This window comes from Medicago sativa, chromosome 4 (genome assembly GCF_051527215.1).
Source record: "Medicago sativa cultivar Bolivia chromosome 4, Bolivia_mono, whole genome shotgun sequence".
NCBI lineage: Eukaryota > Viridiplantae > Streptophyta > Magnoliopsida > Fabales > Fabaceae > Medicago > Medicago sativa.
Genome location: NC_140752.1, coordinates 80,759,043 through 80,778,119, shown reverse-complemented (window position 1 = coordinate 80,778,119; position 19,077 = coordinate 80,759,043). Strand labels below are relative to the sequence as shown.

The 19,077-nt window shown below is 35.9% G+C and overlaps 2 protein-coding genes across 3 annotated transcripts; both read right to left on the bottom strand.

Annotated features, from left to right (window-relative positions):
* Positions 1-998: 998 nt before the first annotated feature.
* LOC146932490 (polyubiquitin) lies at positions 999-3,545 on the bottom strand. Its single transcript, XM_085704170.1, has 2 exons — positions 3,459-3,545; positions 999-2,656 (listed from the first exon to the last, which is right to left on the bottom strand). Exon 2 carries the CDS (start codon positions 2,654-2,656, stop codon positions 1,283-1,285), a length of 1,374 nt encoding a protein of 457 aa, XP_085560296.1. The 5' UTR covers positions 3,459-3,545; the 3' UTR covers positions 999-1,282.
* Positions 3,546-14,645: 11,100 nt separating this feature from the next.
* On the bottom strand, positions 14,646-18,653 carry LOC146932489 (G-type lectin S-receptor-like serine/threonine-protein kinase B120). Of its 2 annotated transcripts, XM_085704161.1 has the most exons (8): positions 18,454-18,653; positions 17,112-18,317; positions 16,537-16,647; positions 16,202-16,434; positions 15,834-16,044; positions 15,482-15,719; positions 15,227-15,374; positions 14,646-15,128 (listed from the first exon to the last, which is right to left on the bottom strand). In XM_085704161.1, exons 2-8 carry the CDS (start codon positions 18,244-18,246, stop codon positions 14,832-14,834), a joined length of 2,373 nt encoding a protein of 790 aa, XP_085560287.1. In that variant the 5' UTR covers positions 18,247-18,317; positions 18,454-18,653; the 3' UTR covers positions 14,646-14,831. The 2 variants fall into 2 exon arrangements, with proteins under 2 accessions (XP_085560287.1, XP_085560286.1); XM_085704160.1 differs by having other exon boundaries at positions 17,112-18,601.
* Positions 18,654-19,077: the final 424 nt, after the last annotated feature.

Here is a 19,077-nt window from a genome sequence, read left to right as displayed (position 1 = left end):
CCAATTTGATTAGATCTATCTGTCATGAATTGGTATCTTGTTCACTAACTTCAGTTTCACTTTTTTAGATATGATCATGAGCTTTTCTTGGATTGATTTACTCCATTTTGTCTTTTATTAAGGACTTTGGTCGATAATCCTACTCAACATGAAATGTGGTAGTGTTTGCATCTCTTGTCCCAGTTTCTTTTTGGCAACTCATGAACAGCTTCTTTCACTCGCACCACCTCTATAAGGTTTAGTCCTTTTTGCCTATTGAACACAAGAGAGAAGGAAAAAGAAAACAAGCAATGAATTCATGTCATGCCAAATCTGGTTTGTATGTTGTAGTATTTTAATCTCCTGCCCCAGTTTTGCTTCTATCGTATCATCAAATTATAGTGCAAATATAAGTATAATCAAATTAAAAGTTGACTGCAAATAAAAAAAAGGGGAATTAGTCACTTTAGGGGAATTAGTCACTTTAGTCCCTGAATTAGTCACAATTGATAAAAGTCGCGTGATGTGACTTTATGAGAGTCAATTAATAGTGGTTATGGAACTGAGTTTGAGTTATTTTTGAAATTTGTCATTGGAGATGCTCTTATGGTCCCAAAGAATCTGGTTTGTAACCAAACAAGAATTTAAATGAAGTTTTTCTTTTCAGAACTCTAATCGATGATCAGCAAAAGATGTAGTAGTGTTTTAATCTCCTGCACTAATTTTTTTTGGCAATTCTTTTGAACAGAATAAACCCCATCATTTCCATGATCCTCTTTCTTTTTTTTCTTTTCTCTGTAAAACTATAATGTTGTAGTTGAGTTACGGGTTGCAATAAGGTGTGAGTCTGCTTCTTCACAGAACATGCCATTTCCTTTTTCTTTTTTTCCTTTTTTTGAGGGGATCATTTCTATATTTTTAATGTAACCATTTTCATTCTCCACATATGGCTTATATTTTCAGAATTTACTGTTCTGTTACAAGAGAAAAAAAATTAAAGATGCATAACACACAAGATATAACACAGAACTTCTACTTCCTCCAACTTCAAGCATAGCAATAACGAATCAAAATTACAATAATATTTTGAACTTCTGATAAAAAAAACAAGAGTACTTCATCACTTGAATGATAGCAATCAGTTCATGTTCATGAAGTTTAACTATGAGAACAGATATCAGTACCACAACAAAATAAAGTTATGGGCCATTATGAAGACCCATGCAATAAGTTCTCAAACTGAAAAACCAAAGACCTGCTAGGACTCAGCACACAATAAAAGACAACTAAACACCACAAATACTTAAAATCCACCACGAAGACGCAAAACAAGGTGAAGAGTAGACTCTTTCTGAATGTTGTAATCAGCAAGGGTCCTTCCATCCTCCAATTGCTTCCCAGCAAAGATCAACCTCTGCTGATCTGGGGGGATTCCCTCCTTGTCCTGGATTTTTGCCTTGACATTATCAATAGTGTCTGAACTTTCCACCTCTAAGGTGATGGTCTTTCCGGTCAACGTCTTCACAAAGATTTGCATACCTCCCCTCAGACGAAGGACAAGGTGAAGGGTGGACTCTTTCTGAATATTATAATCAGCCAAAGTCCGACCGTCTTCAAGCTGCTTCCCAGCAAAGATCAACCTCTGCTGATCTGGTGGGATTCCCTCCTTATCCTGTATTTTTGCCTTAACATTATCGATGGTGTCAGAGCTTTCCACCTCCAATGTAATGGTCTTTCCTGTCAAAGTCTTCACAAAGATCTGCATGCCTCCCCTCAGACGAAGGACAAGATGAAGGGTGGATTCCTTCTGGATGTTATAATCTGCCAAGGTTCTGCCATCTTCAAGCTGCTTTCCAGCAAAAATCAACCTTTGCTGGTCTGGGGGAATGCCCTCCTTGTCCTGAATCTTAGCCTTTACATTGTCAATTGTGTCTGAGCTCTCCACCTCCAAAGTAATTGTTTTGCCTGTTAGGGTCTTAACAAAAATCTGCATACCACCACGAAGTCGCAAGACAAGATGAAGAGTCGACTCTTTCTGGATGTTATAATCAGCCAGAGTTCGGCCATCTTCGAGTTGCTTTCCAGCAAAAATCAACCTTTGCTGGTCTGGGGGGATACCCTCCTTGTCTTGTATCTTGGCCTTCACATTGTCAATTGTGTCCGAGCTCTCTACCTCCAAAGTAATTGTCTTTCCTGTAAGGGTCTTTACAAAAATCTGCATACCACCACGAAGGCGCAACACAAGATGGAGAGTTGACTCCTTCTGGATGTTGTAATCAGCCAAGGTTCTGCCATCTTCAAGCTGTTTTCCAGCAAAGATGAGCCTCTGCTGGTCTGGTGGAATACCTTCTTTGTCTTGAATCTTGGCCTTAACATTGTCAATGGTATCAGAGCTCTCCACCTCAAGGGTGATTGTCTTTCCAGTGAGAGTCTTCACAAATATTTGCATACCACCACGGAGACGAAGCACCAAATGGAGAGTGGACTCCTTTTGGATGTTATAATCAGCAAGGGTACGCCCATCCTCCAGCTGCTTTCCAGCAAAAATCAGACGCTGCTGGTCTGGTGGGATTCCTTCCTTGTCTTGAATCTTTGCCTTAACATTGTCTATGGTATCTGAACTCTCAACTTCGAGAGTGATGGTCTTGCCAGTGAGGGTCTTAACGAATATTTGCATCTATATAAATCCAAAACAAAGAAAACAAATGTCAATCACCAATTCTTCATTACAAGTACAACAAGGATAAAAGAGTGTGGATTATAGAAAACTTGAAGCAGAAGATCAGCAATTATAATCAATTCAGTTTACGGCAGACATTTAAAAAACTTGCTCATCCATCAACAACAACAACCTCGTTCTACTAAGTGCGATAAGCCATATCCAAAATATACAAAATCAAATGAATCAATCATCAATTATTCATTTTTGCTAAAACATAAAGACTGGGATGAAAATATACTTAAATAAATAATCAATACCCATAGACTAATCAATTATATTTATAGTTAACATTCACAAAACTTGATCATCATATTCTCCCCAACAATCAATAAATCTGGTAACAACCCAGTTACAAAATTTCACATAAATTCTTCTTCAGAAAGATTTCACATAGATTGCAAACAATGTACATGTACTAACCTAATTAAAGGACGTTTTAGAATCATACAATACACAATCCGATCTAACAATTAATATGAACCCCTTATCACAATCTGAAGATTGTCTTTGATCAACAAAGGATTGAATCATACAATACACAGTAAAATGAAGTAAACGGTTCAATTCAGAAGGATTTCAATCATATGAAAGCAAAAAACAAAGGCGACAGATCGAATTATCATCAATTAAAAAGAGAACAAACAAACCTAAGAATCGATGTCTAAAAACCCTAATCGAATTCAAGTTTGACGGATCAAAAGTAATAATAATAATCGAAGAAATCTAAATTGAGAGAAGAATAGAAAGTAGATTATACCTTGAATCGGAATTGGGTGCTAGGTTTGATTGAATCTCTTTTCTCTTCAACGAAAGGAATTGGTTTTGTAGCGATGGGATTGGGAATGAAGAAGGGTTTGCCTGATTTGATTTTATAGCAAAAATCAATTGCGGATTTATTGCGGTAACAGCAGCTCTTCAAATTAAAACGTCACACGTGGACGAACTTTGACCTGTTAACTAACCCTTATGATACGACAACATTTGGAAAATTGCTGTTAACACATTAGAGAAGGCTGGGACACACATGTAAAATACGTTTTTGCTCCCTCGGCAGTTAACTGCCGAGGAATTTAAAATCCGGCTGCAGTTAACTGCCGAGGATTTCCTCGGTAGTTAATTGCCGAGGTTTTCTGAACATAAACAGAACGAACAGAAGCAGTTTCCAGTTTCAATATTTTGTTTCAAACACATCCAAATTCTCTCCAAAATCACATTTTCACGAATTGCAAGCAAATCATCACCACATTATCACAAGTAAGTACCCTTAATCATTGCAATGTTAATGTTAGTTTGTTAGGTTTATTTTTAAAAAAAATTAGAGTAGTTTGCATGTGGTTAGGTTAATGATGATTTGATGATTAAAATAGACAATTTGATGATTGCATGTGTAGTTTTTGAATTGATAAATGAATGTAGATGTTGCCTATGCTGTTTAAATGGTAATGTGGCTTTGAATGGTGGCAAATGAACACAATTTGAATATGTTTTATACTTTGCACACAAAGTGTTTGATCAAATGCCTCAATGAAAATTATTTTGATTATTTAGTTAGTTTAGGTTATGGAAATGATAGAAGTGATGTTAATTATAGTTTGATTAAGTGTATATTGATTTTTTTAGTGTATTTAGGTTATGATGTGAATGATTAAGTGTATAGAAATGATTAAGTTATGATGGAAATGATGGACATAATGATGATTGTATGAATGATTTTATTGTAAGTGTATAGAAATGATTAGTTTAGGTTATTGATTTTATTGTAATGATGATTGTATGAATGATTTTAGGTTATGGAAATGATGTTGATTGTTGTTAATGTTAATGATTAAGTTATGACTAGTGTGTTTAATGTGTTTGATTATGTTATGGAAAATGATGTTAATTTATTAAAAATTTGTGTAGATATGGCCGATCAGGAGCCCATTGATCCATCTAAGATGATTGGTGGTAGGCGTGCTCAGACACAAAGCTACTGGAAGGAGAATGAGAGGAGAAACGCACATATCCCAAAGAGGGGAAGAGGTCGGAGGGGGGGGATGGTTCAGGGACTTCTCAGCCTTCTGAGGCTTCTCAGGCACAGCCTGAAGAGTCGCAGGTGGTTGACCCGACCCAGGCGGTGGAGTACCTGAACTATCAGGATCACCATGATGTGACTGATGGTGGGTACGACGAGCCAGAGCAGCCGCATATGCCAGGGGAGCCAGACGATGATGACATTGCTATGGCGGCTGCCCCGGAGGTGTTGCCTACGGACGCTCCCTTTCCTGGAGGACCACAGGACATATCTTTGCTTCACTCTTATGCCAATCATGTGGCATTGCCGCTTTGGTATAATAAGGATGACGTAAGTATTTTTTTTTTTTTTTAAATGTTCTTTCTTTATGTTTAATTACGTGTTTTTTATATGTGTTTTTTTATATGTGTTTTTATATGTGTTTTTTTATATGGATGACGTAAGTAAAAACAATTATGTGTTCTTTCTTTTAGTTAACTTTTATATATGTTTTTTTTAATTCCTTTCTTTATGTTTAATTATTTTCTTTATTTTTCCTTTCTTGATTTAAATTGTTTTATTTATATGTTTAGATTATATGTTTTATTTATATGTTTTATTGATATGTTTTATTTATATGTTTTATTTATATGTGATTTTCTTAAATATGTTTTATTTATATGTGATTTTCTTTAAATTGTTTTATTTATATGTTTTCTTTATATGTTTTATTCATATGTTTTCTTTATATGTGATTTTCTTTATATGTTTTCTTTATTTTTATTTTAGCATTTGTTAAGTTTAATATTTATTAGTTAAATGTTTACATTGTTTAAACTATGTTTATTTTTCTATTTTTTCAGTGCCGCAAGAAGCGTTTTGTAAAACCAATTAATCATGGCCCCAAGATTTTGAGTCTCGGACGTCCAAACCCCAATCAGAGATGGTTTTGGGATCCGCTTATGCAGAGTGGCTTACATGATTTGGTATACTTGGGCTACGCCACTGTGCCTCACGCTTTGCTGATGACTCTATGCGAGAGGTGGCATTCCGAGACCAGCACTTTTCACATGCCTATGGGGGAGATGACTGTGACTTTGGATGATGTCGCATGTCTTATGCATGTCCCGATTGAAGGGCGGATGTTGGGCCACCGGAAGAAGATGCTGAGACATGAGGGAGAGGCACTACTGATGACTCACTTGGGTGCGTCGAGGTCGCAGGCAGAGAAAATCTGCAATACTGAGTATGGTGGATACATTAGTTATCCAAAGCTGAGGGAGTTTTATACGACGCACCTTGGTAGAGCCAACCTTTTGGCGGATACACAGGATCCAGAGGAGCTGGAGGAGTTGGAGAGGGTTAGGACTTATTGTGTGAAGTCCTACCTTCTATACTTGGTTGGATGCTTGTTGTTTGGGGATAGAAGCAACAAACGCATCCAGTTGATCTATTTGACGGCTATGGCGGACGGCTACGCGGGGATGCGTGCTTATTCATGGGGAGGGATGACACTTGCATACCTGTACGATGAGTTAGCTCAGGCCTGTTTGCCCGGAGACAGGCAGCTTGGGGGAAGCGTGACACTGCTCACTGTAAGTAAAAATTAAATTTAAATTTAATTTTTTTTGTTAACTATTATTATTTTGTTATATTTTGTTATATTTTTTTTTGTTAATTGTAAATTTTATTTTTTTAGTTAACTTTAATTTATTTATATGTGATTTGTATGGTTTATGCAGGCATGGTTTTTGTCGCACTTCCCTAAGTTTTACACTGTTGATCCAAACCCGGACTACATTGAAAATTTATCGGTTGCGGCAAGATGGACTCTTCAGAAGGGTCATGGAGAGGGGGCCACGTATCGGTCATTGCTTGATCGCATTATGTTTGATGACGTATGCTGGAGGCCGTACGAAAGGCACAGGGAGTTCCAGCCTTTCGAGGAGGTATTTTGGTATTCTGGCTGGATCATGTGCGGCGATCGTAGGGTGTACCGTCACCTGCCGGAGAGGGTATTGAGGCAGTACAGATACGTCCAGTCCGTACCTAGACCTCCGACGGATGTTCCAGCGCTGACACCGGCTGAGATTGTGCAGGCCTTCACAGACTTCCGCACTCACACGCTTAAGGAGGCTAATTGGGGTGAGCAGGCAGGAGAGCAACCATGGCGTATGGCAGAGGGCTATGTACGATGGTACACGCTTGTGTCTCACCCTCAGATTTTGCCACTTCTCCCGGGAGATGTTCTGAGGCCTCCAAACGAGGAGCAGATCGTTGCAGAGCAGTGGGAGCGGTACGAGGCGAGAAGCTCCCCTGACACCTATGACATGGTTAGCGGCGCTGTTGCCCATGCTGATCAGTTTTTGGGTCAGGAGGTGACGAGCATGACCCCTCAGGAGCTGTATGCGGCCTTGCAGGATGTTAGGCAGCAGATCGCGCCGATCATTACCAGGAGGAGAGCCCAGAGACCGAGGAGGAGGCAGCAGCATCAGCAGGACCAGGACCAGCAGTAGGATTAGGACTGCTAGTATTTTATGTTTAGGATATATTTTTAGGACTTGGTGTTTATTTTCATGACATTTGGCCGTTTTGTTAGTACTTTCAGTACATTTGTTGTTACTTTGTTTCGATGACATTTTTTTATGACTATTGTTCGTTTCCGTATTATATTTTCAATTTCAATTATGTTGCTAATTTTCTTTGATTAGGTTTTATGGTTTGGCATTCAAACAATGTGTTTACAATGTGCAAAAACACATGTAACAGGTTCTGCCTTCAACAGGTTCTGTCATTTTCTGGCTTCAGGACTGTAACACCCCGTTTTCCCAACATAAAAATTTCATTTAAAATCAGAGTATTTTGATCACAACGGAATGTCACATACTTCATTTAAATCATAAAATGGATAATAGTAATTATCCTTCAAATTCAACATCATGAAAAATCTTAAACTGTTGCAGCGGAAAATAGTTCAACATTTTAAAGTCTTGGCACGCAGGCCTTATTGGAAAATCTCATAAATTAGTTCATAAAAGAGACACGTAAGGAATAGAAGTAAAAGCAAGCCCCCATCCCGTTACGTATCAGAGCACCTAGACACCAAGTGAGGAGTCCATCACGAACGCCTCTAATCTTTATTACCTGCACATTACCCACGGTCGAGACAACATATACGCAGAAGGGGTGAGATTTCATAATCAATACATTAAGCATATAATCCAAATAAATGCATTTAACTTAAACATTAATAACATGTCAACAATTAACAATTAGTATATTTTTCATTTCATAACAAATACAATCATCAAATATCATTACTAATTTTCATCACAAATCATAATCAACTTAACACTCAACTTGACGACACAACTCATCTTTGACCATGCAACTCTATCAACTCAACAACAACTTGACAACACAACTCATCTTAGACCATGCAACTCTATCAACTCAACAACAACTTGACAACTTAAACATCATGAAACTTCTTGATATGCAAATGCATGTGGTACCAATCAACAACAAATGAGCATAACAGGCTCTTCAACGTGTGAGCACAAAGGCTGCCGGGCCTAAAGCCCCCAACTTTAATGAGCACAAAGGCTGCCGGGCCTAAAGCCCCCAACTTTAATGAGCACAAAGGCTGCCGGGCCTAAAGCCCCCTACTTTAAAGAGCATGCAATGAACTCAAACTTCCAACGACTTAGACGACGACGTGAACAACTCATACGACTCATAATCATGGACAACTTCTTAAAATTCCAACAACATAGACCGACTCATGCAACTTCAAGACACTAACAGTCAACAGCAGCAACCAGCAACATTTACATCGTAAAACAGTGTTTAAATAACATAACAACATTAAAGGGAATGAATCATAACCACTTATCATCATATAGCATCTTAAATAATTCTTATACAACATCACTACTAATCTCAGTCACCTAAACAGACTTCTGGGACTTCTGAAAGCATCCTAAACAACCCTCTTTCTTACTTCTAAGATCAACTCATGACTACACGTGCGAAAGGATCGCATCAGAACAATTTTGGGCAACTAACGGCCTAACTCGCAGTTGCGAGTAACTTTGCTCGCAATGGCGAGCAAAGCGTGCATTCTGGGTGCCTAAGTCTTTACTCGCAGTGGCGAGTTATTCTGCTCGCAGTTGCGAGCTTACAGGTCACTCGCAGTTGCGAGTTGCATTGCTCGCAGTTGCGAGTTCTGGGTTCTAGCTCGCAGACGCGAGTGTTCTTGCTCGCAGGTGCGAGCGATGAATGTCAGTACGGCCAGAAACCTAAAAATCACAACTTTTCACCTATTTTCATGATTCCTTCATCCAAATAGCATCTAATTATCATCTTAAGTCATATCTAAGGTCTGTACACTAATTTTGCATCAATCTAACATCTGTTCTTGATTCATTCATCAAAATTGATCCTAAAACTAATTCTCAATTCTCACCAAAACTTAACCTAATCATGCTAAATTCATCCTATAGAATTATATCCTTAATAATATTGAAAATTAGTCTCACCCTTACCTGGTTATGATGAAATCGCAGCTCTCCCTCTAGTTCTCCTCTTTTCTGACTTTTCTCCCTTTTCTCCAAAAGTGTTTCACGTAAAAACGTTTCTAACTTCTGTTTGCCCTATTTATCTTTTCGTATTACTCTTCTCACCTCTAAACTTACTCTTTACACATCACAGCCCAACTTCTAATATTTTTATTTTATTTATCATATCTTATTTTATTTAATAATAAAATAAGTCATAACAACATAACAACTTCACCACAACAAAATACCCCACATAATTCATTTATAAATCATATAAACCACTCAACTTCATGAATCATAAAATTCACACATATCAATCATGAAAATCACTTAAATCATATATATAAATATATTTTTAAATAATCAAATAATTAAGACGGGCGTTACAAGGACGACTCGGCAGTTAATTGCCGAGGAAATAATGAAACCGGCGGTAGTTAAGTGCCGAGGTTTTCCTCGGTACTAAACTGCCGAGGTTTTCCTCGGTACTTAAGTGCCGAGGTTTTGTTTTATTATTTTTTTTTTAGGGAATGTTTTGTTTTATTTTGTTTAGAATAGAATTGTGTTAGAAAATGTTAGGAATTATTTAGAAATTATTTTATGTTATTTGAAATATTGTGATAGAGTGAATTCCAATAAATATTGCGATAGCGTGAATTCGAATAAATATTGCGATAGTGTGAATTTCAATAAATATTGCGATAGCATGAATTCGAATAAATATTGCGATAGAGGTTTCGTTACATTACATAAACTATCATTACATTACATTCGGAAATGTACCTTCCAACTACAACAATTATCTTACCTTTGAATGGGTTTAATTCAAACTAGCTAAACAGCAGGACTCCAGCATTCGTCCAGAAGTGCTTTTGTTCCATTCCAAATGTTAAATTCTTGTTGGTCTTGGTTTAAAATGATAGTATCTAAGTGCCAACGGAATGAGGTCCAGACCTTGACACTTCGATACCATCATTTAAACGAAGCCAACAAGAAATTAACACTTAGAATGGAACAAAAATACTCCCGGCACCCCATCCAAAGGAAGACAATTGTTGCAGTTGGAATGTGCATTCCAACTACAACAACTGTCTTACCTCTGAAATGGGGTAAATTCAAACTTGCCAAACAACAGGACTCAAGCATTTCGCCTCGCGTTCATGCTTTCCTTTGAAAAGAATAAATTTTTGTCAGATTTGATTTAGATGATGGTATTCAAGTGCCAACGAAATGAGGTCCATTCCTTGACACTTAATACCATCATCTAAATCAGTCTAACAAGAATTTAACCTTTTCAAAGGAAAAACATGAACGCGAGGCGAAATGCTTGAGTCCTAGCCGTTTGGCAAGTTTGAATCACCCCATTTCAGAGGTAAGACAATTGTTGTAGTTTTAATGCACCTTACCCTAACTAATGACGATCTTCTCGCGGAATGAAGCTGTTGATGATATCTTCAGTTGATCTCAGCAACGTCACCCGCATATCGATCCACTGAAACTTGGTGTGCTCCCAAAACATACTCGTCACGTTTTCGTCGTTCTTTAACTCCACCCAAGTGAATGATACGCTCCCCTCGTCGAGCTTTGGACGTTTATACCGAACATTTTGCACCCTTCTTGTGTCTCTTGGGTTGACTCCTTGGTTGAATTCATTCAGTTGATCCTTGAGATCTCTTAACGTTACATCAAGGCACCGAACCTTCAACCTTTGAGGTTCTCCTCCGTTGAATGTTGCATGAACGTCGATCCATCCGGCCATTGTTTCAAATCTACGCACATAGAAATTTAAAATAATCAATGAAAAACTCATTCAAACATTTCATCAAACACTTAATGTGCAAATTATACATAGACTCTAAAAATCATAAAAATAACCCTAAAATGTAATTGTCTAAAAAAAAATTAACGTAAAATATAGAAAAATTATTCAAATTATATTTACTCTTAAAATAAATCATATAGTCTTACTAAAATAAAATAAAAAATATAAAACACCAAATTAAAAAATAACCCTAAAATTTTTAAATTATAACATAATCATCATGCAAACATTTTAACAAAATTAATCAACTAACATCTAATCTAAAAATGATTTATAACATGTAAATCTAATTAAAAACTAAAATAAAAAATTAATTTAAAACACCAAATTAAAATATAACCAATAAACTTTAAACTATAACATAAACATCGTACAAACATTTTACTCTAAAAATGAATTATACTATGTAAATCTACTCAAAAACTAAAATAAAATAAATCTACTCAAAAACTAAAAAATAAAAACATTTATAACAACTAAAATTTAAGTTAATAGCATTATAATTACTTACTTGTGATTTTGTTGAATAAATTTGGTTGGATTTGGTTGGATTTTTTAGAGAGATTTGTGAGAGAGATTTGAGAAAAAAATTTGAAGATGTGATGAATAATGGAGATGAGAGAGCTTCTGCCAGACTTGTAGCAGAAGATCCTCGGCAATTAACTACCGAGGAAATCCTCGGCAGTTAACTGCAGCCGGATTTTAAATTCCTCGGCAGTTAACTGCCGAGGGGGCAAAAACGTATTTTACATGTGTGTCCCAGCCTTCTCTAATGTGTCAACAGCAATTTTCCAACATTTGGTATGAGAGTCATTTTGACTCTTGATCCATTCCAATATATGGGTTGGTTTGAAAATTAATGAATTGTTGGATTGGCAATTGATGCACGTCTATAATATGCTGTCTTGCACCTCCTCCACAAAATTCTTCTAATGTGGTTAGATGGTGTATATGCAAACACTCTCAGGTAAGAATACAATAAATAGTTTCGTGTAGGGGTGTTCGCGGTGCGGTTTGGTTCGGTTTTGAGCATAAAAGTCATCCAAACCGCGAGATAAAAAAGCATGCGGTTTGGTTCGGTTGATTTTTAAAAAGTCATCCAGACCAAACCAAACCAATGCGGCTTGGATTGGTTCCGTTGGTGCGGTTTATCGCGAGATAAAAAAATATTACATTATCTCTAATATTGCTGACTTGTTACAAAATAAACATAGGACATATTTTGTTGTTTACATGATAAAATATGACTATACATGAATTGCATAGATCCTAAACTTTTATTTTCAATACCAACAATATATTGTTCTACCTTAATATAGTCATGTATTACCTGTGTCATAAACTGACAGAACATACCACCAAAGTTATACGACTAATCAAAATAGGTAAAATTATAACTAACCAAATTAAAATCAAACACAAAATTACAAATATATAGACAAAAATCAAATATGACTGATCGAAGCACAATTAAACAAAAATATCATGGAATCATTGTCACTCATTACTCATAAGAGGAAACAAAACAAGTGTATAAAGTTCCATAAAAATTATAAAGTCAGACATCACAACATATATAGACAATACATAAAGTTTACATACAAATTATAACTAACCAGATTAAAACCAAACAAAATTTATATCAAAATAGGTAAAATTAAGAAGAAAATAAGCATGAAACAAATTATTGGAAAGAAAAGGAAACAAATTCAGCATTGGAAATGAATCGAAGGAGATGGAAAGGAATTAAAATCGAACCTGATGGTGCAACAATGGAAAAAATCGAATCAAAAGAGATTATTTTTAAGCTATGTAATTGGGCTAGTACAAGTTTAAGTAATATTGATCATTCTTGCGGTTTGGTTTGGTTTGGTTCGGTTGATGAGATACAAACCGCAAACCGAACCGAACCGAACCGTGCGGTTCAGTGAAAAAGTCATCTGAATTCATCCGAACCAAGTGCGGTTTTTTGCGGTTTCGGTTTGGATTGATTTGGTTTGCGATTTTTCTATTGGGTTGGTTCAGTTTTGAACACCCCTAGTTTTCTATTGGGTTGGTTCAGTTTTGAACACCCCTAGTTTCGTGAATTTAGCTTAATTGTTAGGGGCTGGAATTCTAATACCAAACACCTCATTTCTCTTCCCATATTTAAAATGTGTGAGTTTCAATTATTAAATTATTTGATAAAAAAAAATGATAAATACATTTTTAAAGTAGAAAGCGTGTGTACCTCGATGGAGGCTATAAGTTAGTGTTTATAGTAGTAAACTAAAACCCAACACTCAAGTGAATTTTGAAAAGTGGAATTTATATATTTTAATATTTTTTGTTAAATTATTTTATTTTTATTTAACACGTTTTTTTACGATATAAAATTATTTATTAACAAAGAATACAAAGAGGATTGATGATGAAGTTTTTGGAGAAATCAATTAAACTAAGAACACAAGAACTTAGAGGAAGCCTTTTATAGTTGACTCGTGATGGGAGCCCTTCTTTTCTCGTTGTAAACTTTTTTCATGAGGTTTTGGACTATTGAGCTTATCGCTTATACAAGGTCTTTTTTCCTTAATAAATATATTATTGGAGGCTTAAAGCCCGTGTTTGGGTTGTTTGACCTTTGGGTTGGCCCTGCCTAAACCCTAGTCTAGATAGTTGTCTCAATGGACACTTGTGAACAGATTAGAGCAAGTTGGCCTTGTATCCGAAATGGACAGTCCAAATTCTTTTTAGAAGCACATATCTGGTCTTTTTAGGATGACTTTATGTGATAGTTTGTGTGTGAGCTAGCGAGTCGAAGGGACTTGGTCCGTAAAGGAAATGAGTTTTGGCCCGGTCTGAAACAAATTTATTTTCAAACATATGTTGCAAAATTTGGGCTACTTCAAGTAATTATAATTGTGGATGAACTTATATGTGAACTAATTAGACTTTGTCTAACTTACACAAGTAAAATAGTTTTGCATCATGCACATATGTCTTTAATTTCACTGTCGGATCAATAAATCAAATCATATATCATTTAATTTAATGGCGAGACTAATTGATCCAAAGGTAAAAACTAACTTATGTGTGATGCACGACTTGTTTCAGTTGCCCACAATAGAATGGCCAACAAATTGAGAGACATAAATTTCATAGAAAAATTAGTCCATAAATTGGTAGCATTGACGCGTGATCAACATGAAAAGGCTCTATATTTAATTAATGGGTCACATTATAATCTCTAATAGGAAAAGCTAACAAATAAACTATTTTAACTAATATCTTTCAATGTCAAGGATGTGTCACATCATACGCTTGAAGAGATGCCATGGGACGGGTAGCACTTTGGTGCCATTAATGGTACCGTGCCATTAAATCTGGGCCATTAATGGCACCAAGATAGATGTGTTGTGTGGCCCAGATGCAATGGCAATGTGTTTGTGTGGTCCAGATTTAATGGCACGGTGCCATTAATGGCACCAAAGTGCTACCCGATAATTTTGGGTTGTTGCTGTTTAGATTAGTAGCTTTCATCAGCTTCCTTGTTTCCTACATCTTGTTACAACGGCATATAACCAGGACTCAACAATAATATACAACTTTATATACATGACCACACATTAGAGTAAATATCTATGAACAAATTCAAATGACATGTACATAATGCTATTGTATGGAACTAGTTTTTCTATTTTCCTAGGCACTTGTTGAAGTATCAGGCATATTATACATAAATGGTGGACTAAATTTTAAGGGGATTGCTTGCATCTATCTCCCTGTGACTGTCAGATCAATTGATGCATCAAGGGGTTCAGTATTAAATTCATCTGTATCATCATATCTCCTCATGGAAGTGAGCACAGGTTTGACAGGCAAGGGAAGAGTTGTTGCTTCACTCTCAAGCATCAACACCACTGAGGACATGTTTGGTCTATGAGATGCTGAATCTTGCACACATAACATCCCTATGTGTATGCATCTCAAAGCTTTATCCTTTTTAGTGGAATCTCTTATGGACGGATCAACAAGCTCCATTATTCTCTCTTCATTCCATAGACGCCACGCCTACACTCATCACAAAAATCATTACTCCCTTTGTTCGAAAATAACTGTCAATGTTAGTTGTTAAAATCATATGGTAATGTAAAAGAGGAGTTACTCACATATCCTATGAGACTTGGGTCATACGAATCACGAAAGCTAGTGTTTTTGCGACCACTCACAATCTCTAGTAGTAGTACGCCAAAACTATAGACATCAGATTTGACTGAAAATAGACCTTCCATTGCGTATTCTGGAGACATATATCCACTGCACCACGTACACATAGGGTTATATTGAGATTAGTTTGATTCTAGTAAGAATTAAGAGGATTATTTATTTACACAAAATAATAATATCAAAGCATATATACTTACTATGTTCCAACTACTCTCTCTGTATTCCCTTCATTTTGATTTCCCCCAAATATCTTTGCCAAGCCAAAGTCTGAAATTTTTGGATTCATATTTTCATCCAACAAAATGTTGCTTGCTTTTAGATCTCGATGTATTATTCTAAGACGTGAATCTCGGTGCAGATAAAGTAGTCCTCTTGCAATGCCCTCGATGATTTCATACCGTCTTGAGCTGTCTAGTTTTGTTTTCTTGACTGGATCTGCAAAAGCCAGAAAAACCGATTGTTATGCAAATGTGCTGATAATTCTGTTTCACACTCATCCAAATTTAAAATGCTGAAAATTTTGTGCAGATTCAATGCGAAGAAACATACCAAATAAGAAGCGGTCCAAACTTTTGTTTGGCATGTATTCATATACAAGTAACTTTTCTTCCCCTTCAATTGAACATCCTAATAGTCTAACAAGATTTCTATGCTGTAATTTAGCTATTAGCATCATTTCATTCTTGAACTCATCTAAACCTTGGTTCGACTGTCTAGAAAGCCTCTTCACCGCAATTTGTTCTCCCCCTGGAAGCCTTCCCTGATAACAGAATAAAAGTGAAGTGTTATAATATTAATAATCTGAAAATAAATTTACATGTTTGAATCAGGACCAAATTAAAAATGAGTGTTACATTTGGGAAGAAAATATATTTTAACATAATACAGAAAGGTAAGTTTAACAGTTACATATTTACCTTGTAGACAGGACCAAATCCCCCTTGTCCAAGCTTGTTTTCTTCTGAGAAATTGTTTGTTGCAATTACAATGCTACTAAAATTGAAGAATGAAAGTTCTGCATTATTTAGAGGGCTCCCGTCTAAGTGAAGATCGATTGATCCTGAAAATCCTGCTGATAAGTTTCCACTCTTGATTTGTTCAGAAACTGGTAGATCACCATTAATGTTGGAAGTAGAAGAAGTTGAGGAAACTGTGGGAAAATAGAAAAGGAATAGAACATTGAGAAACAGCATGTAATACCTAGTGATTCATCAAAGAGAAAATAATAAACTTGAGGAAATAAATATATTACCTTTGAGTTTTCCCTTAAACCTGCATAGAAGCCATACAAAGATTCCAAGGCAGATAAGCCCCGCCACAACACCTAATATTATCCCAATTTTGGTCTTTTTCTTCCCATCACCTGTATTTGAAGACATAAAAATTTATGTTATAATTTTTATGCTATCATTACAACCTGACATCATAGATTCTAGTGACTTGGGAGAACTTGAGTGAGATATGCTGAGGAGGTATTGTCCATATCTTATTCATACACAACAAATTAATAGATAAAAGAAGCAATAATGTATAATATATTAATGGTTAAGTACCAAAATTACATTGGTTCGAGTGAAACTTGATTTATACTCTCTCTTAAGCAAGGTTTCAGGCACAAGCCTAATGGGAGGGGAGACCCAATTAAAGATGGTCAACCAGATTTCCTGACGGAAATTAGTCATCGGTACTTCACACTAATATCATAGTTGTAAAAAAGTTATTAATGGTTAGATGAGCATAATAGCTGCAATGTGAGCTTAACAAGACATGAAACTATAGTAAACTAATAAATGGAAAATAAGGACAAATAATGAATCATTTCTTTACCTAAATCAGAATCAGCAAGACGAATGTTGAGTGTATTTCCTTGATTTTCTAACCTTTGAACATCGACTAACTCCCCATGCCAAACCATACACCCAATTCCAATAGCATTTACATAAGCAGTACAAGAACTATTCTTCAGACAATTTCCCTCACAATCCTTACTATCAACAGCACTCACCAAACGTGCAAAATCAGGCAACTTCAAACTCCTTTGCACCAAAAAACCATCTTCTCCACCAGAACTATTACCACTTCTCTCACCCTTCAATGGAGTCATCCTCTTACACCCTTTTGACCAATTCCCACTATTCCAACTTTTCACATCCTTTGGTTCAAACCCTTTTATGCATTTGCATAAACTTGAATCAGACATATCACATATTGCAAAACTACCACATGAATTATAAAACTCACACTTCTTATTAGGCTCACTTAGTATCACATTCCATTCTTTCTCTTCTTCATTCCACCTGATTTGTCTCTCATATCCATCATATCCAAGCTGAAACCTTACCTTATCACTATTTTCCAATGCTTCATATACAAAATACCTTTCTCCATTATCATTTGTGTTCAGCCTAAAACCAAAAAGATAACTTCCTGTCATATTTGGTACACCTGTGAAAACTCTGCCATCCCAATAACCACTTCTCCACCTTCTGTTCTCTCCTTCCATAATCACTATCTGCGGCGATGCTTCAGAATCAACACTCATTGTATAGTTTCCTAATGAAGGATTGTTCTCCGATTTCCATGAACAAAAAGTAGCATCCTTCCCAATTCCTCTTTCACCACTCGCCGGAACTTTCATACCTGGAAGATATGTATCAGTTGGATCTTCAAAACTTTGCCAAATCTCTTTGTTATTTTCTCTATCTGAAAGAATAAGGTTCCCATCATTATGAAGAACAGCTTGCGAATTGTTTATCGATATTTTTGATACGTTACTTGACCAAACCTCGTTGTTTTGTCCATCAAGAACAACTAAGTTACCATCATTTTTTATTGTAACAGAACCTTCTATGTTTTTAATTGGTTTTTCTCTGTTTGCAACCCAAACATAAGCTGAAGTAACGTTGTAATACCAAATTCCAACGTATCTTGAAGAAGAGTTGTTAAAACTGAAGAAACCCATTTCAAATTTGAGACCTTCTGAGACCAAAGTGGAACCATCTTTGATAGATTCATTCTGTGTTATGGAGTTTGCTGCATGCAAAAACAGAGGATAAAAACAGAGGAAATAGAAGAAAGACAACAACATGAAGAATGAAACTTTGTATCCTATAATCATGCTCATGTTTTGAAATTGCATAGAATAATACTATATAGTTTTATGTCTTACCAGTAAATATTAATGATCAAATATGAAAAGGAGAAGAAGTTTGAAAATTGAAATTTGGTATGTGAGAAAGTAGGTGAAAATGCAATGAAAATACATGGAGAATAATTGATTTGACAAGTTTAGGTGGTATTGAGAGTGAATATTCACCAGCACCACTTTTTCAAGATAGAGATAATTAGGTGAAAAAATGTGACGGAATTAGCATAGTGGTTAGGCTAGTTGAAATATAAAATGAATGGAATTTTCGTAAAAAGTGTTCCACCTTATTAAGGCTTAAATATGTTATTCGTCCCTGCAAATAGGGGTCGCTTTAAATTTCGTCCCTGCAATCGCTAATCCTTTTTTTTTGCCCCTGCAAAGTTTAATCAGTTAAAAATTCGTCCCTTGACCCAGTTAATGACTGCCACGTCATCAAAATTACCATAATGGCATGGGAATTGACGAAAATACCCCTGGGCTAATTTTTTTTTTTTCAAAATTTTGAAAATTCTTTTTTAAATTAAAAAAATCTGAAAAAATAATTAAAAGTCAAAAAACAATTCGGAAAAAAACTGTTAAAATTAAAACTGAAAAATTTTCGGAAAAAATCGTAAAAAAAATTCGGGAAAAAACTGAATTTTTTTT